The sequence below is a fragment of the Glycine max genome, chromosome 15 (genome assembly GCF_000004515.6).
Source record: "Glycine max cultivar Williams 82 chromosome 15, Glycine_max_v4.0, whole genome shotgun sequence".
NCBI classification, from domain to species: domain Eukaryota; kingdom Viridiplantae; phylum Streptophyta; class Magnoliopsida; order Fabales; family Fabaceae; genus Glycine; species Glycine max.
The window spans coordinates 4,915,998-4,941,525 of record NC_038251.2 but is presented as its reverse complement, the minus strand read 5'-3'; the positions used below and the strand labels follow the sequence as shown (position 1 = coordinate 4,941,525).

At 34.7% G+C, this 25,528-nt stretch overlaps 3 protein-coding genes across 7 annotated transcripts; 2 read left to right on the top strand and 1 right to left on the bottom strand.

Annotated features, from left to right (window-relative positions):
• The first annotated feature begins 570 nt into the window (after positions 1–570).
• LOC100797331 (receptor-like serine/threonine-protein kinase SD1-8) lies at positions 571–7,080 on the top strand. Of its 3 annotated transcripts, none has more exons than XM_041009886.1 (8): positions 2,231–3,529; positions 3,623–3,717; positions 5,240–5,392; positions 5,486–5,676; positions 5,774–5,984; positions 6,083–6,320; positions 6,415–6,565; positions 6,657–7,080. In XM_041009886.1, exons 4-8 carry the CDS (start codon positions 5,527–5,529, stop codon positions 6,966–6,968), a joined length of 1,062 nt encoding a protein of 353 aa, XP_040865820.1. In that variant the 5' UTR covers positions 2,231–3,529; positions 3,623–3,717; positions 5,240–5,392; positions 5,486–5,526; the 3' UTR covers positions 6,969–7,080. The 3 variants fall into 3 exon arrangements, with proteins under 3 accessions (XP_014623590.1, XP_040865820.1, XP_040865821.1); XM_041009887.1 differs by having other exon boundaries at positions 3,623–3,798; XM_014768104.3 differs by lacking the exons at positions 2,231–3,529; positions 3,623–3,717 and adding an exon at positions 571–2,206.
• Positions 7,081–11,429: 4,349 nt separating this feature from the next.
• LOC102669607 (G-type lectin S-receptor-like serine/threonine-protein kinase At4g27290) lies at positions 11,430–15,385 on the bottom strand. 3 transcript variants are annotated; one of them, XM_006597321.4, is made up of 7 exons: positions 13,985–15,383; positions 13,539–13,676; positions 12,984–13,114; positions 12,695–12,905; positions 12,329–12,566; positions 12,055–12,211; positions 11,430–11,937 (listed from the first exon to the last, which is right to left on the bottom strand). In XM_006597321.4, the coding sequence occupies exons 1-7, from the start codon at positions 15,273–15,275 to the stop codon at positions 11,635–11,637; spliced, it is 2,469 nt and encodes an 822-aa protein (XP_006597384.2). In that variant the 5' UTR covers positions 15,276–15,383; the 3' UTR covers positions 11,430–11,634. The 3 variants fall into 3 exon arrangements, with proteins under 3 accessions (XP_006597384.2, XP_006597385.2, XP_014622920.1); XM_006597322.4 differs by having other exon boundaries at positions 12,984–13,108; XM_014767434.3 differs by having other exon boundaries at positions 11,824–11,963; positions 13,985–15,385.
• Positions 15,386–22,151: 6,766 nt separating this feature from the next.
• LOC100796272 (U-box domain-containing protein 8) lies at positions 22,152–23,749 on the top strand. Its single transcript, XM_006597320.4, has 2 exons — positions 22,152–23,598; positions 23,705–23,749. Exon 1 carries the CDS (start codon positions 22,313–22,315, stop codon positions 23,417–23,419), a length of 1,107 nt encoding a protein of 368 aa, XP_006597383.1. The 5' UTR covers positions 22,152–22,312; the 3' UTR covers positions 23,420–23,598; positions 23,705–23,749.
• Positions 23,750–25,528: the final 1,779 nt, after the last annotated feature.

The window sequence follows — 25,528 nt, the reverse complement described above, 5'->3', positions numbered from 1 at the left end:
TTTTGGCGGCAAAAGGTGTCATACCTGCAACCAGATTCGGTCACCTAATTGGGCCGCCACTAAAACATAATTATCTAAATTCAGATTTGGAAGAGAAAAAAAAAAGTCATTACCAGAGCTAAAGCATAATTAGCTAGCTTTGTTAATTATACTGCATGATCCAGCCACCCATTTATACGGCAAAGGACTTTTTTTGGTAGAGACAAATGTTTGCAATCTTATTTAAGTTTAGCATAACCATTTATTTTGGTAGAGACAAATGTCTGCAATCTTATTTAAGTTGACCATAACCATTAATAAGTGACAAAATTTTCATTTTAAATATATTTAAATTCAAATTTAAAATTACTAATTAAACAAATTATTAGTACATGGAAAAAAAAACTTATGAAGAAAATATTATTAATTCATCAAAATGAAAAGGAAGATAATATATGTTTCAATCACTTTTACTTGAATCTCTCATTTTTTATAATCAATAATCAATAAAGAGAATATTATTAATTCATCAAAATGTTTTGGTAAGTTTATATATATAAAATAATCAATAAATTTCCTCGAGTTTGTGATGATTGATGAACAGATGAAAAAGGAAAAGGAGAATAATAATATTAAACATTTAATCAACTTATGCAAGAAGCAGTTGTGAAATCTTTTGGATGGCAAACCATATTCACACTGTTGACAGAGCAAAAGCAACGATATCAGAGTAGGAGGGTTTCACTTTTCAAAATTGGGAAAGCCTTATTCAAAGGAAGAAAAAGCTTAGACCAAGATGCGAATGAATGCCAATGCCGGGGTCAATTTCCCTTCTTAAATTTCCTCACTACCGGTCCACAATACCAAAAAAACTACGAAACCAAACTCTTATTTCTCTTCCTCACCAAACACTTCATCAACTCTCTCTCTCTCTCTCTGCAAACAATCATGCCAGGTTTCTTATTCTTCCTCTTTTGCTTCTTCTTTGCATCATCACAACACATCGCAATTTCATTCTCCACAGACACCTTAAGCTCAACACAAATTCTTCTAACCAACCAAACCCTCGTATCACCAAGCCACATCTTCGCTCTGGGCTTCTTTCCGGGGACCAATTCCACATGGTACTTAGGCGCATGGTACAACAACATCACCGACGACAAAACCGTAGTATGGGTGGCCAATAGAGACAACCCTCTCGAGAATTCCAGTGGTTTTCTAACCATCGGAGAAAACGGAAACATCGTCCTCAGAAATCCATCAAAGAAGAACCCCGTTTGGTCCTCCGACGCAACCAAAGCCAACAACCCCGTGCTTCAGCTTTTGGACACAGGAAACCTAATTCTCAGAGAAGCAAACATAACCGACCCGACAAAGTATCTCTGGCAAAGCTTCGATTACCCAACAGACACACTCTTACCCGGCATGAAAATGGGGTGGAACCTAGACACTGGCGCGGAGAAACACTTAACATCGTGGAAAAACACAGGGAGCGACCCTTCAAGCGGAGATTACTCTTTCAAGATAGACACACGTGGAATACCAGAAATTTTCTTAAGTGATGATCAAAACATTGCATACAGAAGTGGCCCTTGGAATGGTGAGAGATTCAGTGGGGTGCCAGAGATGCAACCCGACACAGATTCTATAACGTTTGATTTTTCTTATGATAAACATGGTGTGTACTATTCGTTCTCCATTGGGAACCGTTCGATTTTGTCGAGGCTGGTTGTGACTTCGGGTGGTGAACTTAAGCGTCTTACTTGGGTGCCAAGTAGCAAAACTTGGACCACGTTTTGGTACGCGCCTAAGGATCAGTGTGACGGCTACAGAGCGTGTGGTCCATATGGGTTGTGTGACTCCAACGCTTCGCCGGTTTGCACGTGCGTGGGAGGGTTCAGGCCGAGGAACCAGCAGGCGTGGAATTTGAGAGATGGGTCTGATGGGTGTGAGAGGAACACGGATTTGGATTGTGGGAGTGACAAGTTTTTGCATGTCAAGAACGTGAAGCTGCCGGAGACAACCTATGTGTTTGCGAACGGGAGCATGAACCTAAGGGAGTGTCAGGATTTGTGCCTCAGGGATTGTTCTTGCACTGCTTATGCCAACATTCAGATCACAAACGGAGGAAGCGGATGCGTGACGTGGAGTGGTGAACTCGAAGATATGAGGCTGTATCCTGCGGGTGGACAACATCTCTATGTTAGATTAGCAGCTTCTGACGTAGGTACGTGCTCTCTCCCATCTCTCAATTTGGTTCTCTTCTGCTTTCCACTCTTCGGAATTATAGCTTGATTGATAATGGAAATTGGACATGCACTAGTAATTGCTAATCAAACAATACAGTATGGTAAACAAAAGTGATATCCAATTATATTCTTTAACTAAATGTTTCATGATTTAGATGTTATTGATCCAATCTTTAGATATCAAATAGATTATATTAAAACAAAATACTCACATTATTGTATGTCTTTAGGTTCCTAATAATTTTACAATGATAAACCAATATCATGCAAAACAAAATAAAATAAGGTGATTATGATTTTAGAATTTTTTGGAATTGACATTACTAGATTAGATTAGACAAGTGTTGAAATTAAGATAATGAGAGTAATTGCTAATTAAAAAGAAGAAAAGAGAATGAGAGTAATTACATTTGTGTGATGGAAACGTTGGTTTGGCTACGAGACAGAGATGTATGGAATACGTTTCCGCAAGCTGAGTCTCCCGCTAATATATCCTTCCAAAGTAGGAGTGTATATACGGCCCGTTTGTCTCATTGGAAATTAGAAAGAAAGCAAAATTGTAGGCATTTCAATCAACAGGAATCATGCAAAACTATCTACCCTCCTTTAATTTCACGGTAGGATGTACGTAGTTTTGTTTTCTGTCGATGTGAATATATTAGCTGGGATTTTGATTGGAAAAAAATTGGAGACCTAAAATAAGTTTTTGATTGAAAGTTTGGAGGAAAAAATGATAATTTTATTTATTTAAATAAATATTTTATTTGGGATATTTTATTTTCTGTTGTTTATAATATCCTATATTTCTGTAAATCAGAGGAATTTGATTTTCACTAGAGACAAAAAGACATTAGTACTTTAGACAACATATTTTGGGATGGAAGGAGTAATTTTAATATACCAACAATAATTATCATCCCAAATTATTATTTCCAAAATCTTATTTAAGGGGTTGAGTCCCAAAATAAAAAGTACTATTTTGATAATTATTTTAGGATAGAAATAATATTTTTTATATACCAATAAGTCTAATGATACTGGATTAATAAAATTTCTAGCTAAAATCTTATTATTAAATAAAATATGATTAAGTGAAAAAAATTCGAGTAAACCCATCCAGTTAAATTTATCGACAAAAACTAGTGTACTTTCTATATTTCGACAATTTCTTGGTGCCGCCTAAAGCTGTTTTCACGTATGGTCTTCTTCTAATAAGGAAAGGAAAGGAAAGAAAGTGATCTCTGTCTGCAGGTGGAGGCAATCTTTCTGACTTTGGAATATAATCAAATATGAACGCAATTGTAATTTCTTCACCGAGCTTTTTCATTCCTTAGGTTGGGTGAGCTAACGAAATAAATACAAATGTTTGATTTTCTCTCTTTTCTTTATTTCAGAAAATGCTTATTCTTATTTGGCAAGCCACTTGTTTAAAGAACCGGTTTCAGAATTTGCTGGGCCCACCACTTTTTCATATGGGCCGTACCAAAATGTATGTTGTGGGCCGACCTTTTTTATTCGTGGGTGTTGCTAGGTGCACCCAGCATTATTGCTGGTGCACCCAACACTTAAGGTAAAATGATGAAAATATCCTTGATCCGTAAGTCATTTAAGTTGATCCATAAAAGTCTTACAGAACAATACGGATCAACATGATCCGTAGAAACCTTACGGATCAACTTGATCCGTAAGCCTTTTACGGAACAATACGGATCAACATGATCCGTAAGCTTTTTACGGATCAACTTGATCCGTAAGACTTTTACGGATCATGTTCATCCTTATTGTTCCGTAAAAGGCTTACAGATCAAGTTAATCCGTATCAATCTTACAAATTAACTTGATCCGTACGATTTACGGATCACCCTCACACACATCCATCACAAATGCAAAAAAAGTGCAGGGGCAATTTTGGTATTTTAATTAAATGTTGGGTGTACCTAGCAACACTCTTTATTCGTTCTGTTTCCTGTTTGGGTCAGACTAATGCTATATTCTTTTCTCAAGCATAATGGTTACGTTTACGTTTACATTATGTTTTTCAAGAAGAAACAAAATATCTACAATTTTTCCTAATTTTTTTACATATATAATGTTGTTATATGTAGAAAGTTTAATAAGAGATGAACAGAGAGTAATAATACTATTGATACACTCTAGTGTCATTATAGTTACATATACTTTGCCCGCAATGATACATTTTTGTTTAAAATTGTTCACAACAAAGACAATATCATTGACCAATTTATTTCACAGCTAGCTAGCTAAATCTTCCTATTTGTTCATATTTGAATTTGAATCTGGCAAGCAAAATGAATAGGATTAGGAAAAAAGTTTGCCCTTGATGAAAGTGGAAAAAGGATTCAATTAGTGTCCCGGACCACGCAAAGTTCTTAGGTTGGTAGGATTTTGGTGCGTGTGAACTGTGAAATAATGAATAAGGATTTGGTTCATGAATATCGGGCCATCAAGGCACCTGCACTGTGGTGTGACTCATAAAAACATATTTTTATACATTTTGGTCGGAGTAGCCATCATTCCAAAGTTGCATGTCTATATCAAACGGGATGCTCTATCAAATTCAAAACAAACAAAATTCTCTCATTTTTCTTTGCCCTTTTTGTAAATGTGATTTTCTTTAATAAGAAAAACCATGATTACAATATAATATAATATAATATGTTTGATTGGTTTCCTTTTCTTGGTCCTTGAAGTGAAATTTTCTATAGCTAATTTGGCACGTTATCTTTTCAGCATAAATTTAATGCAAAGCACTAAATGTTCCCTTGTACACAGTGAATAATGGTTGCACATTTTTATTATGAGCTTGTAGGTTGCTTCCAAATTGGTTTTAAGTGAAAGTGTGACATGGTGTTTTTGTCTTGACTATTTTACTTATGATGAGTCACCATTTAATTTGTAATTTCTAGTATTAGCACTAGAGAACCTATCTTCTGACAGTTGGAACAAATATTTAGTGGACAAGTGTATTAAAAGAAGCCTGTGTTTCACAGATGACATAGTAGGTGGCTCTCACAAGAAAAACCATACAGGTGAGGTTGTAGGAATTACAATTTCTGCAGCTGTAATAATTTTGGGATTGGTTGTCATTTTCTGGAAGAAGAGGAAACTGTTCAGTATATCAAATGTTAAGACAGCCCCTAGAGGTAATGCCCCTCCATATAATGTTAAGTATATGGTATAAATGTTGTGGTGCTAGATGATGAAATGTGTTGTCTTGGTTCTTGCCACAAAACCAGGTTCTTTCCGAAGAAGTCGGGATTTGCTAACGAGTGAGAGGATGTTTTCAACTAATAGAGAAAACTCAGGAGAAAGGAACATGGATGACATAGAGTTGCCAATGTTTGATTTTAATACCATAACAATGGCCACAGACAACTTCTCTGAAGCAAATAAACTTGGACAAGGAGGCTTTGGTATTGTTTACAGGGTAGGTTTGTTTTTGTAGCTCCCATCATAATAACTCAAAGTCACAAAGCACCTATACAGAAACCATACTAATAGGAGTTCTTGTGTGTATATAACAGGGCAGGTTGATGGAAGGCCAAGATATTGCTGTCAAGAGGTTATCAAAAAACTCCGTGCAAGGAGTTGAAGAATTTAAGAATGAGGTCAAGTTAATTGTCAGGCTTCAACATCGAAATCTTGTTCGGCTCTTTGGTTGCTGCATTGAGATGGATGAGAAGTTGCTAGTGTATGAGTACATGGAAAATAGAAGCCTTGATTCTATTTTGTTTGGTAAGTTCTTTTAGCCTGAAAGATTTTTGTTTTTTGAATGTTAGCTTAATACGGTCTTCTTTTTATATTCAAATACTTTATAACAAATAATGTTCCAGACAAAGCCAAAAAACCCATATTGGATTGGAAAAGACGCTTCAACATTATATGTGGCATAGCTAGAGGGCTACTTTATCTGCACCATGATTCCAGATTTAGGATTATCCATAGGGATCTCAAGGCAAGCAACATTCTACTTGATAGTGAAATGAACCCAAAGATATCAGACTTTGGGATGGCTAGACTTTTTGGCACGAATCAGACAGAAGCAAACACATTGAGAGTTGTTGGAACATAGTGAGTACCATAATATAAAAAAAATAAAATTAGTACTCTGTTAAAAGACCAAATATGCTGACTTTATTATTTGTATATTTTTCTAATGTGCAAGTGGCTATATGTCCCCTGAATATGCTATGGATGGGAACTTCTCAGTGAAATCTGATGTTTTTAGCTTTGGAGTTCTAGTGCTGGAAATTATAACTGGGAAAAAAAATAGAGGATTCTATTACTCAAATGAAGATATGAATCTTCTAGGGAATGTAAGTGAGAGTGTTTCTTTAATCAGAGTGCTACTTAGTTGATAATATCATATTCTGTTAATAAACAATTGATGGTACTTTCTTGTTGTAGGCATGGAGGCAGTGGAGAGATGGCAGTACATTGGAACTCATTGATTCATCCATTGGCGATTCATGTTCACAATCTGAAGTTCTTAGATGCATACACGTTGGACTCTTGTGTGTCCAAGAACGTGCAGAAGATAGGCCAACAATGTCTTCAGTGTTATTGATGCTGAGTAGTGAATCCGCAATAATGCCACAACCCAGAAACCCTGGGTTTTCCATAGGGAAGAATCCTGTGGAGACCGATTCTTCTTCAAGCAAGAAAGATCAATCATGGAGTGTGAACCAAGTCACAGTCACATTACTAGATGCTAGGTAGTCAAAGAAGCATAACATCACTAACACATTTGTATATTCCTCAAAACATAAAAAAATATTCTGTATTCTGTAAATCTTCCTTCATCTGATATTTGCGGCATCTTTGAGATCTACCTTAATCTTTTTTTGTTTTTGATCTTAACCCTCTAGTTCATCAGGAGAAAGAAACTCTAACTAATCCAGAGTTCAATTGGGAGGTAAGTAAAACTTGATCAAGAATTGTTTCTGCTAAGGATTGAACTTGGATACTACTTAAACGATTCAACCTTACCATTGGCACATTAACTATTTGTTGTCCAATCACTTGGTTCCTTGATCTTGTTTTGATGTAATATATGTAAGAGATACCTTTAGTGAAAAGAAAAGCACACTCCTTAGCTTAAGGCTTGAAATTACTTTCAGCCGATAATATGTAGTTTTGTTATTTACTCATGCGGTTGTTTGTATGTCTAGCAGTCGCAGACTTGGACACTGTCTTAAACTGAGTCAGGTTTATAATCTAATTGGATTTAATGCTGAGTTTAGTTTTGGTGTGGCTTACACTTTTGTTGAAATATAAGTGTGAGGTAAAGTTACATTGGTGTAATATCTCTCTGCCCTTATGGGCACAGGTGGTGTTTTCATTTTTAGGGAAACAGTTACTATTACCAGTGGATGATGTTTTCATTTCTCAACCAAAGTCTACTCACAATTTTTCTTCGCGTTAGTTCAAATAATTACATGTACAAGGGCCTTTAACTTTCTCTTATCTCTCTCTAATCTCTTCATCTCTTATCTCTCTCTAATCTCCTTGTTACCCTATCGTGCCAGTCACTTGCACAAATAGTTACGCAAAACAATTGCGCCGCACCACTTTCTGTCATGCCTTCTCAATATAAATTTGTGTCCTGTTCTCTTTAATCATTATGTTATTTTGTGTCTCACTGTCGTCGTGGTGGGGGCTTCGCTCTTTTTTGTTTTTATTTTTTTCCTATATAGTACAAATATCCTTTAATAAGAATATAAGTAAACATTGCAGCCAGAAAACTCAGTGCGAGAATGTTTTCCAACAACCAAGAAAAGAAAGCTATTGTAATGGACCTACTACAATGCTCTTTCTTTCATCCAATTCTGGTTCTCTATCACAAAATATTACCAAACGGCCTAATAGCAATTGCAATGGAACCTATAAGTTAGCAACTAATTTCGAGCTTCTAATAGAGTAATAGTCATAGAATTGTTGTTGTACCCTGGAAACTCTAACCCTTGTTCAGTGAATTCAGGCTTCTTTGGGTGGGCAAGTGTAATACTTTCATTGCTCAACATGAAAACCACAGACGACATAGTCGGTGGCCTGTCTTTAGGTAACTTTTGCACACACAAGAGACCAACCTGCAGACACCTTAGTAATTCTGATGGAATAGTTGCAAGGTCTAAATTAACATCCATGAATTCCACAGTTCGTCCTTCTTTCCATAATCTCCATGCCTAGGTATTTTAAGAGAAGGTTAATACTAATAAAATTAAACAAATTGGTGTATTGCAAAGAAAGAGTGACTTTTATAGAAAACTCAATATTGCATTGCATGTGGATGGTTACCTGGCCCAACAGATTACGGTCATGATCTGGATGGTAGAAATTATTATTTCTGATGCCACTTAATATCTATAACACTATAACTCCAAAGCTAAATACATCATACTTTAGGGAAAGAATCCCATTTGCTGCATACTCAGGGGACATATAACCACTACACACACAAACAATAAACAACGTGAATTTTATATTTTTAAAATGCCTAATTATGTTTTTAGTCCCTCAAATTAGAGGGTTTGTTTAAAAAATGTAAATTTTTATTTGGGAATCTAAAATAAATAGAACCCTTAATTTAAAGAACTAAAAATATAATTAAGTCTTTTTTAAAATAAATTATACTATAAAAATGTATATTATACTAAGTAAATCACAGAAATTTATCACATAGCTTACACTGTCCCAACAATTCTTTTTGTTGTTACTGTAGAATGGCCTCCTTCAAAGATGTGGGCAAGACCAAAATCAGAAATTTTGGGGGTCAATTCGCTGTCTAGTAGAATGTTACTAGTTTTTAGATCCCTGTGAATGATGGTTAACTTTGAATCTGGATGGAGATAAAGCAGTCCCCGAGAAATCCCCATAATAATTTCATATAGTTTCCTCCACTTCAAAATTTTTCTTTGTGTAGGATCTGGGGAAGATCAGAGAGAAGTCATTTAGCCATTAAAGAATAGGTTATCTGAAGCAAAAGAGTAAAGTAGCATAATGAGTGATATGCTAGCAGAGCTTTTCCAAGTTGCAAGCAAGCGAAATTACAGTGTTTTTGCATTGGTGGTATTACCAAAAATGAAGTGGTCCAAGCTACTATTTGCCATGTATTCATAGACCAACATTCTTTCTTCTCCTTGAGTGCACCCTCCCAAAACACTCACAAGATTACGATGTTGAGATTCCTTGCTTTGAGGTTTTTGATAACCTTTTCACAGCTATTTCTTGTCCATGTGCCAATTTACCCTGATTTAATAGGACACATTTAAAATTGATGATGAAAAATAAAAGAACACTTCTTCATGGGAAAAAAAAAAACATTTACCCTGAATAGAAAAATTGTTTGTAGCAGCCAGAATAGTATCTACATGAAATGAGGCAATGCTTGATGTTCATTATGATTTCTGTTACCTGCGACTAGAAGAAACAATTTTCACATGGCTTGAACCTATCACAGCCAGCCATTTTCTTGGTAAACTTATCAAAGATAAACATACTCAACCATTGCATGCATATGTGTTATATACTATTTAGTTTGACTATTTGGTTTTACCTTTCTAGTTAAACTTTGAAACATCAAAAACATGATGTGAAATGTGACACTCTCTACCCCATATATATATATATATATATATATATATATATATATATATATATATATATATATATATATATACTAATAAAAGGAAAAGAAATCATAATTAATTAAAAAAATTTAAAACGCATTTAAATAAAATCTTTTCAATACGGTAAAAGGCTCACATTTACTTTCTTTTACATCATATTCAAACTTGTTCAAATAAATAATAAAGTCATCTCGGCTCAAACAAGGCCGTCTAAAATTTCATACAATTAATATAGAAACATATAACTCAATATCACGTCCTATTAGAGCATTGTGTTTCAACTTCCTCTAATACAAGATTGCTTATACCCCAATGTTATCATTTGTCCTTATTTATTTAATTATAAAAATCTCATTATCTTTATCTTTCTAAGACTGTTTAGTTTTAAATAAAATCTTTTTTAATTTATTTTACAAAAAATAAGATGTTATAGGAATAAAGGATGTCACATTTATTAGTTAGACACGCTAGCAATACATGTATAAAGAACATCCAAACATGTGAACTACAATATTGTCGACCACGACACCTCCTCCTCCTTTGCCACCTTCCTCGCCACTGTCACTAGCTTCCTCACATCCCCCTCCTTCCACAAATCAATCGACACCGTCCTCCTCTATTCCCCTCTCCTCGGCTGGTTCTTCGCGCGCAACCACAACGATGTTGTCCATAGATCAAATGATTTCATGCATTGGATTTTACTTGATTGTCTACAACTCCATTGTGTGTACTTGGGATAGAAGTTTTGTATAAATGTATCGCCATGCTATTAAGTATTTTGATCCCCTCCTCTGCTCCTCCATGCACAAATTCTGTCATCTCTTTCCTCTCCTTTCTCTCTTAATTCTCTTCCTAAATCCAAAACCCAAACTCAATTTTCACTGAACCCTCTACCGTGCATCACCCCTTCAACTGTTGCATGAACCGCCAACCCAAAATTGGACCTGCGTCAGTGGTACCGCAAACCAGTCAACAAACCCAAACTTGGGAGGAAAAAACCAGATCTGAAAAATCAGGTTACAGTTATGGTGTGTGGCAGGTTTGGAGAAGAAGCCATAAGCAAAGATGGCGAATGTGTGGTCTCGGCAGTCCTCTTGTGGTGTGTTCCCTCCATGCGCTCTATGAACTTAGGCTCGCTAGAGAAGTCGAGGTAGTCACACCCTGTAGTGGCGCATGCAACCATAATGGGCTTGCTGTGGAGGCAGAGGGGGCAGGGTTTGGGTTTCAAGTTGTTGTTGTTGAGTGGTTGGGGTGGACTTTCACACCGGGGTCAACTTGGACGAAGGTGGTGTTCGAGGTTTTGGGGTCGCCAAAGGGGAAGAAGGAAAGGAAAAAAAAGAAAGAAAAATGGGTGGGAGCAATTTTTTTTAAAAATTAAATATAAAAATAAAAAAATTTAGGTGGCATGTCATGAATGACTATTATGATTTGGACACACTATTATGTTTTGGACCGAGACTAATGATAAGAAGGAATCTCTCACAACATTTGAAGTTTTAGGGATCCAACGAGAAATAAAAAATTTTCAACCATCAATTGCGAAATTCAAATATAATTTAAGGATTTTCAACATATTTAAACCTATAAAAATAACAGAAAATAAAGTTATTCTATAGGGCCTTTATGTAATACACCTACAGTCCTCTTTCTTTCATCCAACTATTGTTCTCTTTCACAATATATCACCAAACTGACTAAATGCTTTTTTGACCAACTACTTTTAAAGAAATATTGCAAAAGAACCTATAAGTTAGCAACTAATTTCGAGCTTCTAACAATGTTATAGTCATAGCATTGTTACTAAAACTCTCTTTCTCGCTGTACCCACGATACTCTAACTTTTCTTCAAAGAAGTCAGGCTTCTTTGGTTGGCCTAGTGCAATGCTTTCATTGCTCAACATGAAAACCACAGACGACATAGTTGGTCTGTCTTCAGGTAAATTTTGAACACATAAGAGACCAACTTGCAGGCAGCTCATAAATTCTGATGGAATAGTTGTAAGGTCTAAATTAACATCCATGAATTCCACAGCTCGTTCTTCATTCCATAATCTCCATGCCTAGGTATTTTAAGAGAATGTTAATACTGGTAAAGGTAAACATAAAACAAAGAAAGATCAGGAAGTGGCTTTTACAGTAAAGTCAATATTGCATTGCATGTGGTTGGTTTTGGTTACCTGCCCCAATAGATTATGGTCATGATCTGGATGTTTGACTTTGAAGTTATTACTTTTGGTTCCACTTAATATCTCTAACACTATAACTCCGAAGCTAAACACATCAGACTTCACGGAAAGAAGCCCATTTACTGCATACTCAGGGGACATATAACCACTGCACACATTATCAACAAACAATAAGCAGCATGAATCATATTATTTTTTAATAAACTATTCTATAAAAAATTTATATTATCCTAAGTAAATATCAGTTATTCACCATAGGGCTTACATTGTCCCAACAATTTCATTTGTTGTTACTGCAAAATGATCTCCTTCAACAATGCGGGATACACCAAAATCAGAAATTTTGGGGTTCAATTCGTTGTCTAGTAGAATGTTACTAGTTTTTAGATCCCTATGAATGATGGTTAGTTTTGAATCTTGATGGAGATAAAGTAGTCCTCGAGCAATCCCCACAATTATATCATATCGTTTCCTCCACTTCAAAGTTTTTCCTTGCTTAGGATCTATGGAAGATTAGAAAGAGCTCACTTAGCCATTACAGAACAGGTTACTTAAAGCAAAAGAGTAAATATGCTAGCAGAGCTTTTCCAAGTTGCTAGTAAATTACATAGTTTTGAAGTGGTGGTATTACCAAAAATGAAGTGGTCCAAGCTACTATTTGGCATGTATTCATAGACCAACATTCTTTCTTCTCCTTGAGTGCACCCACCCAAAACACTCACAAGATTACGGTGTTGGAGTTTGGCTACCAATCCAACTTCATTCATAAACTCTGAGATGCCTTGTTTTGAGGTTTTTGATAGCCTTTTCACAGCTATTTCTTGTCCGTGAGCCAATTTACCCTGATTTTAAAGGAAGTAGTTAAATTCATGAGGAAAAATAAAAGCACACTTCTTAATGAAAAAAAAAAAAAGATTTACCCTGTATACTGGGCCAAAACCACCTTCCCCAATCTTGTTCTCAATTGAAAAATTGTTTGTAGCAGCCAGAATAGTATATATCTCAAAAAGAGGTGGTGCTTGATCTTCATTATGATTTCTATGACCTGCGACTTGAAGAAACAATTTCCACATTGCTTATAACTATCACAGTCACCATTTTCTTGGTAATTTATCAAAGATAAACTTACTCAACCATTGCATGCGTATATTATATACTTTTTAGTCTGATAATAATTTGGTTCAACCGCTCTAGCTAAACTTTGAAAAACCAAAAAAATAATGAGAAACATCACTGAGCTTGCTTGATCTGTCGATCATCTGAGCTCTAGGCTGAATTTATGAACGTCAACCTTGAAATGAATATGTTGTTTCTCACAGTAAACTATAGCTATTAATGCAATTTATTTTATTTCTTCTTCTCGAATATACATGCCCTAGTCCCACAAAGATATGAAAAGTCTCTTGGATGGAAGAAACAAAGTTGAGAAGAATTCTTAATATAAGCAAGCAAGTTGAATTGCTTAAGAATCTTACCCAAATCAGTAGTGGTCCTCCTCCGTTTTATATACTTCTTAGAAAGGCACAAAATAATACACAAAAGCAGCAGTGCCAAAGACGATGCCGAAATAATCAGTGCTATCTTTCTCCTTTTACTAGCATTCGCAGTGGACTCTTCACAAGAACAAAAGCAGATGCTAAAGTTTAGGGCAGATATTTCTTCAAGAAAATGCAGATGTAAGCATTGAAGAAAACTTAATCAAGAATACATTTTATTGAAATGCAAATGAATGAATAATTTGTCTCTTCACTGTATGTTATTGTTGTTTGCCTAGAATTAGGCATGTGAAAAAAACAGTTCAGATTAAGAGACCTGAAAGGGAGGATAGACTTCTAAATTCTATCTTCTTTATTCATACTAAGGCGGGGACATATTAAGAAGGTAACACTACATGCCATATTAAAGCAGAACCCATTCATACCTATTTCTGAAGCAGCTAACCTTACATAAAGATCAAGTTGTCCACCTGCATCCTCTTCAGTTATAAGCAGCCTGATGTCAATCAAGTTCCCAAACCAAAGCAAGCAGCCATGAGGCCCTTCATTCAAGGCAGAATTTGCATACGCCGTGCAGGAACAGTTCTTCAAGCACTCCACATGGCATTCTTCAAGACTCATGCTATTATTAGTCCAAAATTGCAATAACATGGGTAGTTTTACCCAGCTTAATTTCTGAAACCTATCACCTTCTGTGCAGTTTAAGGGTGTTCTCCTGATGCACCCACCAGACCAATTAAATGAATCCCATTCTTCCTGTGAATTTGGAATGAAGCCTTTCAAGCAATCACAGTAAGCAGGCAAATCCTTAATATTGCAAATACCATTCGCCCCACATGCTCCATAGGTATCACAAAAGTCTTTCCTTGCCTCATACATCTGAGTCCACTTAAGAATTTTGTTGTCCCAAATATATCTTTGAAGTAACCCGTCATCCCTCATCACAAACCTTGACAATCTATCTCCTGGTTCATCCCAATACACTGCCTCATTTCTAGTTACTGAAAGCTGCGGCTTGAAGGCTGTAATTTCGTTAAATGATAACCAATCATCTGAATTAAAACGGATGCCATCCCAAATTCCACTTCTGAATGTGATGTTCATTCCCTGGCGGATTACCAACTCAGGAAATTCTTTCTGGTCAAATCTGTAGGTAAAGTTTCCAGGAGAGGGGTCATTAGCACTCTTCCAAGAAGTCAAATATCTATTGAGACCTGAGGTCTTATCCCAACCCAACTTCAAGCCAGGTAACATTGTATCTGTTGGATAATCAAAGCTTTGCCATATATAACTATCAGAATCACTGTTCTTTCCATCTATCAGCACCAAGTTTCCCGAATCCAACAGCTTTGCAATTGGTTCTTGAATTGGTCTTGATGAATTTGTAAACCATATTCTGTTACCTGCTCCATCAAAAAGTACAATATTCCCATCAGCAGCAACGGTTAAATTTCCACTCGTGTCATTAAGTGGACTATCTCTGTTTGCTACCCAAACTATGGTTTGAGGCAAAATATTCTTGTACCATATCCCTACATAGCGGCTTTTGGAGGTTCCTGGAGTGAAGAATCCAAGAGAAAAATTTTGTCCAGCAGAAATGAGTTCTTGGCCACCTTTAATGGAAGATGTTGGAGTCAAGACATCAGCTGCATATGACGTTTTCTGAAGGATTGATAGACAAGCAAGAGCAAAAATAATGATAACAACTTTCTTCATTCTCACTCTCCTCGTCAAATTCGACAGCCAATTTCAGTTACATAAAGCTGCACTTGTATTTTACATCCTAACATTTTAATAAGTGATGGGCTTTGACTTCTGAATAAAACATAATTCTTCTAGTCATATATAATATAAGCAATTTCTGTTAGTGGTCTTATTATATATTCCACTACGTAGGACAGACCAGGGATAGGAAAGAATGAAAGTGACACGGTTCAAACAGCGAGTAGTTTGGTTGTTGTTAGAAGATTTTAATATTCAGAGCCCTTCAATGGTGATTTGCCAGTTATGTGAAAGGATGTGACAGGTGAAGACCTTTGTGAATTTTCAAAATGAAAACGTCCTTCTCTGAAATTTCTTGAGGAAAAAATTAACCTTTGCAAGTTGAAACTTTGAACTTGGTCTAAAAATCTAATTTTGTACTGCTCGGTCAAAACCAAACAGATGCTTTTTTTGACCGAGTATCTTCTCTCAAAAGTAATATTGTTTGTGAACACATCTCTCAATTTGAATAGCAAAAAGGGGTATACATGGCAACTCCCGCATCCAAATCTGTCAGCTTCTTAAAATCATTTTTTTTTTCAATTAAACTCGGGCCAAGTCAAATGATGTACAAAGCCCAAGACAAATGATGAGTGGTTCAAATCATGAGCAGACCCGAAGGAAAAAAAAAAAACTGCCTGGAGGATCACTCACCAAAACAACGTTAATTAATTTATTTTCTTGGTTGCTTGGTAACAGGAAAATGTGTATTTTGTATGTTTATGTTCTTTGGATTTGTATTTTCAAGATTGCTATCTTGTTAGCACTTAGTGTGCGTGCTTGATCTATTTTTGTTCATATGTTATGCACTGGTGTAAGTTGTAACACTCTGATGAGCATCATGTATGCTTGTTTAAATGACTGACTTGCATTATGTGCTAGGCACGGAAGCTATGGAATGAAGATAGGGCCTCGGAGCTGATGGATCCATTGCTTGAAAATCAGTTTCCTACAGCTGCAGCTCTAAGGTGTATTCAAGTGGGTCTGTCATGCGTTCAACAGCACCCAGAAGATAGGCCAACAATGTCATCAGTGCTTTTGATGTTGGACAGTGAGAGTGTCTTGGTCCCCCAACCTGGAAGGCCAGGATTATATTCCGAGATTTTTCTCTGAGACAAATTCATCATCAGGTGGTGGACTGAACTCTGGTTCCAATGACATAACTGTTACTTTACTAGAGGGTCGTTAACTAATGACACCTTCACCTTAGGAGCATGTCTCTGCAATTAACCCGTGGAAGATAAATATGCATGGAATTCTGTATTCTGATTCAAAATCAAGCAGATACTGGGAATCAACATGCTTAGACTTGTTTTTGTTGTAGGCTCTGTGATGAGAACGTTACTATTTTTCTTTTTGGCCAAGTGCATGATCAGTCACATCAGTTACGCAAACTCATTCTCAAGACAAAGTAATTAATTGCTTCACCATTCCCTCCCAAAAGTAATATAACAAGTAACACCCATAAAGCGACTCACATCTGTTCAACTCTTCTACAACTGTATTGTTAGAGGTTTAGCAAACCCTTTTCTTTTTTGGGACAAATTAAAAGTTTAGCATCGGTTTAGGTAGTTTGTTTTAGGTTTTAGATTCTTAGAATTCATTCTATCACCAGTAACTTACGTGGTTTATTTTAGATTCTTAGAACTCATTCTATCATCAGTAAAATTAATTTTATAAGAGGTAACGATGCTTAACTTTTTTTATGGTAAATGGAATTAATTTTAAGAGTATAACTCAGACATTTTTGGTTTTTTTTACAGGAAAGGAATTAACTTTCATTCATAAAAAAATGTTGGATACAAAGAGGTGCAAACTCAAAAACATGTGGACTAGCGTGCCTATAAATAAACTTAACAGAAAATTCAGAAATGCTTCTGCTGTCTTGAAAAAATCTTCTGAGAATTGTGCCGAACTCATTATGCAGAAATTCTTTATCGTTCAAACTATCTATACCATGAACTTGCAATCAGATTCAAACATAACTACGTATTGTTACTATGAAAAAATGATTTGTCGAAGTTAGAATTGGTCCCACAAACAGTAATTTTAGTCCAAAGGAAAAGGTGCGTATCTTTCTTGATCCGAAATTGATTATTAGTTTAATAATCCCTATTAGTGTTAGTTAACCTGTTACAGTTCACATTTGCAGGCTATTCAGCACTTGCTTCAGTATCTCAAGATGTCTCATATCCAAACTTCTAGCAGCTACTGTTTTTCAAAGTGTCAACGGAATGCCAGCAGAGACCCACTTAAAACATTAGTGTACGAGTCTCAACCACAAACCAGTTCCATCTATTCAACTAGTCTTAAATACTATGTACCAAATCGTTTAACTACTTGGCGTCAATCCACTTGTATGAACAAATGGCACTACTTCTCATGAATCACGATGCTGTCCCATGTGCTAAATACAAACAAATCATTCTTCTTTTCGCTAGCTAATTATAATTATAAGATTTTTTTTAATTAATTAATATTCCTTAAGAAAAGTACTTAATTTAATTAATTGGATTATTATTCTAAATTTATTCTTTTCTTATTTATCTGTCCATTTAATTGTTTTTTATTAATATTTAGAGAGAAAATAATTAAATAAAGATATGTTGAGAAAATAAGTAATGTATTTAAAAATTATAAATAAATAAATATTTTTAAAAAAATATATATAATTAGTAATTATTGAGGTCAATAATTAGTAATTATTGAGGTCCCGGATTTCATTTGATTTTGAGGGCATCGTCGTCCATTCATCAAACTTTGAATGTCCAAACAATTGATGCTCTTAAAAGAGTTCCGAGTGGATCATTTTCTGCACAGCTGTCAGCCGTGGATGATGATTGTACGGATAGTCATGGGCTTCACTTTGTTGCCTTGTTTGTTACATTAGAAGCCCAGTCCCTTTCTCTGCTTACTAAATAAATATTATAGTTGAAGATAATGCTCGTCCCACGCTCCTCTATGCATGGATACCCAACTAGCACTTTTCTAGTATTAATTGCCAGTGCCTCCTACATAATTCTCCACTCACTTGTTTCCATTTGCCCTGTTGCTGAAATTTGTTGTACACAAAAAATAGGAAATATTGATTTGTTTTCATGAAGGTGAATATAATTTTATACTTAAATATATTTTTATTCTTAATAAATATTTAATTTTTTATATTTGTTTCTTAATAAATTTTAATTTTTATTGAATTTTTAATAAAATAATAATTTTATTTTTTGTCTTTCACATTTTTTATTAATTCATGATAAATTAATAAATTTTACGTTTATGTTCTAATAAAAAATCATTTTTTATTAGTCAGAACTAAAATAAAATTCTCAATAAACATAAAATTTATTAATATCAAGAATTAAAATAAAATATTTAAAACCAAAAATAAAATTATTATTTTATTAGGTATTCAATGTAAAATAAAAATAAAAATCATATTTAAGTTTATAATTTTATCTATAATCATAATAATTTTTATACATAAGAGGGAAAGAAATATATGATAGATAAAAATAGACGGTAAGAAGATATGTGAGAATTGAGAAAAATATCAATTTTAAAGGTGTTTGATTTGAGAATATTACAAAATACAAAGAAAAGAGAAAATTAAGAGAGAGAAAAATATACAAGATAATTCATTGTTGATAGTAACCATCAATTGTTGAAAAATAGATAATTTTTTTCATTATATACATTTCTAACTGTTTTAAAAGTTGTTATACCCGCCTTTTGTAAAGCAATTTGCATCTTTATTTTCTCTATTTCTCTACTACTTCCTTAATTACCATACAGACTAGTAAAGTTCCAATAAAGATGCTCTTAGACCAGGATCAAAAAAGTAAAAGATGTGAACTTAGATTGCTTACGATCTAACAAGAAAGTACTTTTGCAGAAAAAGTAAAAGATTTAATCTTATCATCATAGGATTTAGTGTCTAGTGCCCATTGAGATTACAAGCTGTGGTATGAAGAATCATGACGGGAAGCTTGCGTGGTACTTTGATGCTGAGTCATACTTCAGTATGACCATTCCCCATTTTTGTAGCTCTTTCTAGATGCATGGAAAATCGTCATTTTCAATCTAAACACATTCTTGACAATATTAACGGTATTCTTTGCACGTTACTTGATACTGATACATACAACTATACAAGTCGAAACAAACTTTCCAACACTTGAGATGAAACAGATTCTTTTTTTACATCGATCAAGTTAGCCATTGTCCTATTGCCCGGGAATAAGGGCATCTCTTTCCTCATATTCTTTTTCGTATTCTTTTGCAGTGCTAATAGTATTTTATTGCTTTATTATGACTAATGCCTTTATTTTATTTCATTGATATGTAATTACTTAATTTCATTGGAGTCAGATGATGATGCGGGATATCTTGAGAAACAATCTTACATAATTAACCTTGCTACACCTATCATGATTCGACCAAATTTTCATGATCAAAATCACTTTTTGATTTTTAAGAAATATTTTTATTGACAATATTAATAATTTTTCGTTGTGCGTCTTTATTTAATAATAGTGGAGAATTTGTATTTGAGAAATTGAAATTACACATTCAAAAAAATTATTAAAAAAATAGGAAAAAATATGTGAAAAATGGATTTTTTTCCCATATATAAAAAAAATTACTAAAACATACAACTCCTCCATTATTTATACAATATACATATTTACTATTCACAGTATAAATTTAGGTTAGGAGAATCCAAATTTACACTTTGATTTTGAAAAAAAATTAGTTTTTTACGTTGAGAATTCGGGTCACCCAACCCTAATTCTTAACGTGTTTTTTCATTTTTTTAATTTTCTTAAAAATAATTTCAAGTTAAACAAAATTAGTTAAAAATATTAAAGTGTAAATTAGTTTTGAAAATTTACATTAGTTAAAAATTGTACCATTGAAGAATATTTTATTAACTCAAGGATATAACCAAGTAAGTTACACCTTCAAGGGTTCTCCTTGTAAAATTCACAAATCACATATGGTCATACGATTGTTCTTTCAACCTCTAGACCATGTTAAATATTCAGAGAAATTAATTGAATATGAAATAACATAGTTGAAAAATGACGAAGACGTGTTAAATGTGTTAGTAGGATTCAACTACTGAAAATGATTTTGTCCACTATAAATTTTAGCTATTTTTAGAAATTCAAATGAAAGAAGACATGTATCCACTATCATTAGTTTATTATATTTGCATTACAATTGTATTTTTAGTATGTTTTATTATTGTCGTCTATCATCTCAGTCATCGTATTGTTTAATTTTATGTGTATCATACAAGAAAAATGTATTAATTATTTATTCATTGTATTTTTAATTTATTTTAATACTACTAATTAATTTTCTTATTTTTTAATTAACGTACATAACAAAATAAAAGCACCAACAACATATAAATTTAGATAAAAAATACTTACATCATAACTAAAAAATTATACAATAATCTTCTCTAATTTTAGTAGTTTTCTTTATTTATATTTCTAAAAAATATTTAAAAAATATTTTTTAAACAAATTTTATTTAAAAAATGAAAAAGCACATTGAATATTTGGGTTAAGAAATTCGAATTCTCAACGTAAAAAATCAATTTTTTTTTAAATCACAATATAAATTTGGATTCCTCCTACTTGTGAATAGTAAATATATATATTTGTGTAAATAATAAGAGGAGTTGGATGTTTAGGTAAAAAAAAAAAATTGTTGTATGTATTAAAAAAAAATCGTGAAAAATGACTGGTGTGATGGAGTAAAACACGTGTGAGGACGGAAACCGTCAGCTCACAAATTTGGACTTTTGAGCCGTTAACGTTGGTGTGTGAAGAATGGAGATTCATAGGTATATATGAGTCGTTTGGCCTCTTGATCAAATGAGTGGTTCATGTTTTTCAAATATATTCTTGTGCGGGTTGTCGGTTGTGTACTATGTTTCAAATATATGTTTTTTTAGCAGTCTAAAAAAATATGTTGCATATTTTTAATTTGGTTCTTGTATGTAAAAATTTATTAAATCAGTCTATGTGTGTATGAATATTAGCTCTCTATCATCATTAATTCCCTTACATATTCTTAATTTAGTTACTGCATTTTTAATTTAGTCCATACTTACACAGGATCAAATTAAGAATGTATTGGATGGATAGATATGAATCAAATTAAAAATATACTAGCTGTGAGAACTAAATTAATATATATATATATATATATATATATATATATATATATATATATATATAAAAGTTAATTGATAATGTAACATAATATTGATAATTCAGTGATCAATTAGTAATCACGTCTTAAAAAAATTGATGAAATAATCCCATATAATTTTTTAAAATTATTTTTAATCCCTTTCCTCCAACCAAGGCTTTCAATACCAATATCCTAAATATTTAAGAACAAATTAATAGTTTTTAAATATCCTTGCAACACATTTTTATTAATTCTCTATTTTATTAAAATAATAGAGTATGAAATACATTTTTAGGATTTACTATATGCGTTTACATTTAAGATATTTGATAGCTATATTTTTTATTCAATATATTAAGAGGAGGATAAAACAATTTTATTATGAATTTGTCCGCTGTCCAACAAATATTTTTAAAAAAAAGTGAGGAAGGAGAAGGATATTACTAGTTTTCTAATAAAAGTTGGAGAAGCTGAAAAATTAATCTTAAACAGATAAAATAAATAAATTTAGTCTCAGAAGTTATAAAAAAATATAATAAATTGATGTTAAATTTAATAATAAGATTAATTTATCATATTTGTTTACAAAATTAAATATATAGTTTTTATCTTTTTAAAAACAACAATTGTACTCTTGGGGGGAACAAATTGTATCTGCAGCGGAATCATAGGCCCAAGAAGAAGAGAAGAATGGTGGTATGAATATGATTAATGATTATGAAGCTCAGCTCATAGAAAGCATTTTGGAAACGAAACCTCTTCTCACTAGACACTGACTAACAATGGCGGCTGAGGCTCAGCTTCCTGACCACTTCAAGTGTCCGATTTCCCTGCAAATCATGTCCGACCCCGTCATCCTCTCTTCCGGCCACACCTTCGACCGCTCCTCCATCCAGCGCTGGCTGGACGCCGGCCACCGCACTTGCCCAATTACCAAACTGCCCCTCCCTGCACACTCCTCCCTCATCCCCAACCACGCCCTCCGAAGCCTAATCTCCAACTACGCCCCCATCAACCCTCAACAACACCACCACCCCCAAACCCTAATCTCCTCCCTCACCTCTCTCTCCTCCCCTCTCCCCTCCAAACTTGACGCGCTCCACCACCTCACGCGCCTCTCTCACTCCGACTCCCTCTTCCGCCGCCGCCTCTTCAATTCCCCCGCCCTCGTCCCCGCCCTCTTAACCTGCCTCCAACACATCTCCGCCGACCTCCGCCATCGCGCCCTCTCCCTCCTCCTCCACCTCTCCCTCGACGACGACGCCAAGGTCGGCCTCGTCGCCGAGGGCCTCCTCTCCCCTCTCATCACTCTACTCCTCTCCGCCGCCCCCTCCGACTGCCGCGCCCTCTCCGCCACCCTTCTCACCAGCCTCGCCGTCCTCCACGTCAACAAGGCCACCATCGGAGCCTTCCCCGGCTCCATCCACGCCCTCGTCACACTCCTCCGGGACGGTAAAGGCAGAGAAAGAAAAGAAGCCGCCACCGCGCTCTACGCCCTCTGCTCCTTCCCCGACAACCGCCGTAGAGCGGTAGAGTGCAGCGCCGTTCCTGTTCTGCTTCGAAGCGCCGATTCCGGGCTTGAGAGGAGCGTTGAGGTTATTGGGGTTTTGGCGAAGTGTAAAGAGGGGAGGGAACACATGGAACGGTTTCGCGGGTGTGTGCAGATTCTTACTCGCGTGTTGAGGAATGGAAGCTCCAGAGGAGTTCAGTATGCTCTTATGGCTCTCTATTCTCTCTGTTGTCACAGTGAAGAAACTGTTGTCGAGGCTTTACGAAATGGGGTTTTGGATATTTGTCAAGGCTTGGTCGAGGATGATAATGCCAAGGTCAAGAGGAATTCGTCCTGTTTGGTTCAGCTTCTCCGTGGGAACACCCATCGCTTGAGTTAGTTGAGTTTGGCTATCAGTTCGATTCGTGGTTTTAAATTACGTCAAGCTATTTTGACACTCCTCAAAAGCATCATGATCACAACCAATCCAACACTCATCTAGCTTCCGCTTTATGTATTGAAAAAGTGTAAAATTGGAATTGGAATGGAGAAGGGTCAGTTTTGATGTCCTCTGTGGAGGTGAGTTGGGTTTTTCTTTTCTTTTTTTTTTTTGAAATTCTATATTGATGGATAGTTACCTCCTGTACAAATTGAAAGATCAATTTTTTGTTGATATGCCTTATAGGGTTCTTTTGTATGTTGTACATTGGAAATAAAAATTGATGAGCTAGCTTTCTCTTGTTCATCCTTTGGAGATTCCTATTGGACTGTAATGCCTCCTTCCTGTCTGAAAACTTCTCTTGGAATCCAAGCAACTATGCAATATTGGGTTAACACTTAAATGAAGCAACTGATAACATCTTGCCTTCCGCCACGTTATGTCACTCCAAGCGTACATTTGAGGAGGGCCACATCACAATAACTTACTTCAGAATATGCAATCCAAGTATTTAAAAATTTTCAGGCAGAGTTTTTGAAATCAAGCTTTACTTAATCTATATAATTAATAATAAATGTATGGCTGAAATATATTCCTTAATCCTAATGTATGAAATTTTAGAAATCATTGTCTTATAATTAGTGCTCAATTCAATAATTATTTAGACAACAAATAATAGCGTCGGCCGCCAATTAATGGGCCAAAAGTATTTTAGATACCACGATGGATGCAATTAAATAGTCCAGTTTCTATGAAAATTTTGACCAAAGAATCTTTTGAACAGCTATAAACAAAAAAATTGAAAATGTTCAAAGTGTAATGAATAGCATCATTCTTCTTTACTGTTTATCTTCTCTTCCAGACTTGTACTAGACTTGGAACTGAACATCAAACGTTGCAGAAGAGTTTTTTACCCTGTAATAGACTGCCATTGACCCATTGTACTGAACTCTGAATGTCTAATAATAAAAATGATGTGACACCCATTGTACCCATAGTAGATATGATATAATAAAAAGAGGTATGGAGAGAAATGATAAATATTGTTGAGATGTTTGTAATTAAAGAGCGTCCAAATATGATTGTTGGTATAATAACTATCTTTTTGAATGGTTCTGCCATTGGCAAGTTACTGGTTCTGCTTGAATAGACTGCCATTGGCAATTTACTTTCAAATTCAATATGGGGGTAGCCAATTTAAAGGGGAGGGGACGAACGGCTGGTGTGGTCTTTGAAGTACTTCTCTCCATTTTCTGAAGGAGCACAATATTTTACTTGTTGAGGTACAATTTTTATTTTAATTGAATAATAGTATCTAAAGCATTTAAAGTATTGTACCTAAGTTTTGTACTCTTCTAAATTCATCACCAGATCCGTTGCACAGGGTGCAGCACACTGAATTGTGTATTATTGCTGCTTCATTTTTATTTCTGTGTATAGGTTTGGTTGACAACTTGGCATGTAGTAGCATAAAAAGCTTCATTCATATAATTTTATGGGTCTTGCGAATCACTCACTTGTGGACATTGATTAGGAAATTAAAAAAAGAAAGTATTTATTGTAGAAATCATAAGAAAATACAAAAAAAAAAATCATAGACAATACAATTTTATACATCCTAACAAAAAAATCTTTTTAATTTTTTAACCAATTTTTTAAGGACATTGGATAATATTTATCTAATTTTATTGCCTTTATCCTTTATCTATTTTAAATAAATGAGCTGTCTAGGAGTTAGGGAAGTGTTATGAATATTTGGTTTGTACGAAAACATTACTTACTACGGAGTACTGTGGTAGTACAACCACTGAACCACCAGTTTGTTTTTTTCTTGGCCGTTGAAGCTAACCCACCTTGGTTGAGTGGTTTGTCCACGTTACATAGAAAGTGCTAGATGCTGATAATGAATATAAGGTTCAATTTTAGCTTGAGAGCCATTTCTTCCTTCTAAACAAAATGTGAATTCTGTAACAAAAAAAAAAAGGAAAAACTCGGGATAAGGATTCTATGACTACTGTAATATTATGGTTTCTCCAGTATACTTAACTTAGGATTGAGAACGTGCTTAGG

Bases quoted from the DNA above. Each gene is read 5' to 3' on its own strand.
- LOC100797331 (XM_014768104.3), top strand. From the start codon at position 631: ATGCAAGAAGCAGTTGTGAAATCTTTTGGATGGCAAACCATATTCACA. The intron at 5,985-6,082 runs GTAAGTTCTTTT...ATAATGTTCCAG, and splicing joins CCTTGATTCTATTTTGTTTG to ACAAAGCCAAAAAACCCATA. The intron at 6,321-6,414 runs GTGAGTACCATA...CTAATGTGCAAG, and splicing joins TTGAGAGTTGTTGGAACATA to TGGCTATATGTCCCCTGAAT.
- LOC102669607 (XM_006597321.4), bottom strand. From the start codon at position 15,275: ATGAAGAAAGTTGTTATCATTATTTTTGCTCTTGCTTGTCTATCAATC. The intron at 13,677-13,984 runs GTATGAATGGGT...GTTCTTGTGAAG, and splicing joins GTTAGCTGCTTCAGAAATAG to AGTCCACTGCGAATGCTAGT. The intron at 12,212-12,328 runs GTAAGCCCTATG...TAATGTGTGCAG, and splicing joins AATGAAATTGTTGGGACAAT to TGGTTATATGTCCCCTGAGT.
- LOC100796272 (XM_006597320.4), top strand. From the start codon at position 22,313: ATGGCGGCTGAGGCTCAGCTTCCTGACCACTTCAAGTGTCCGATTTCC.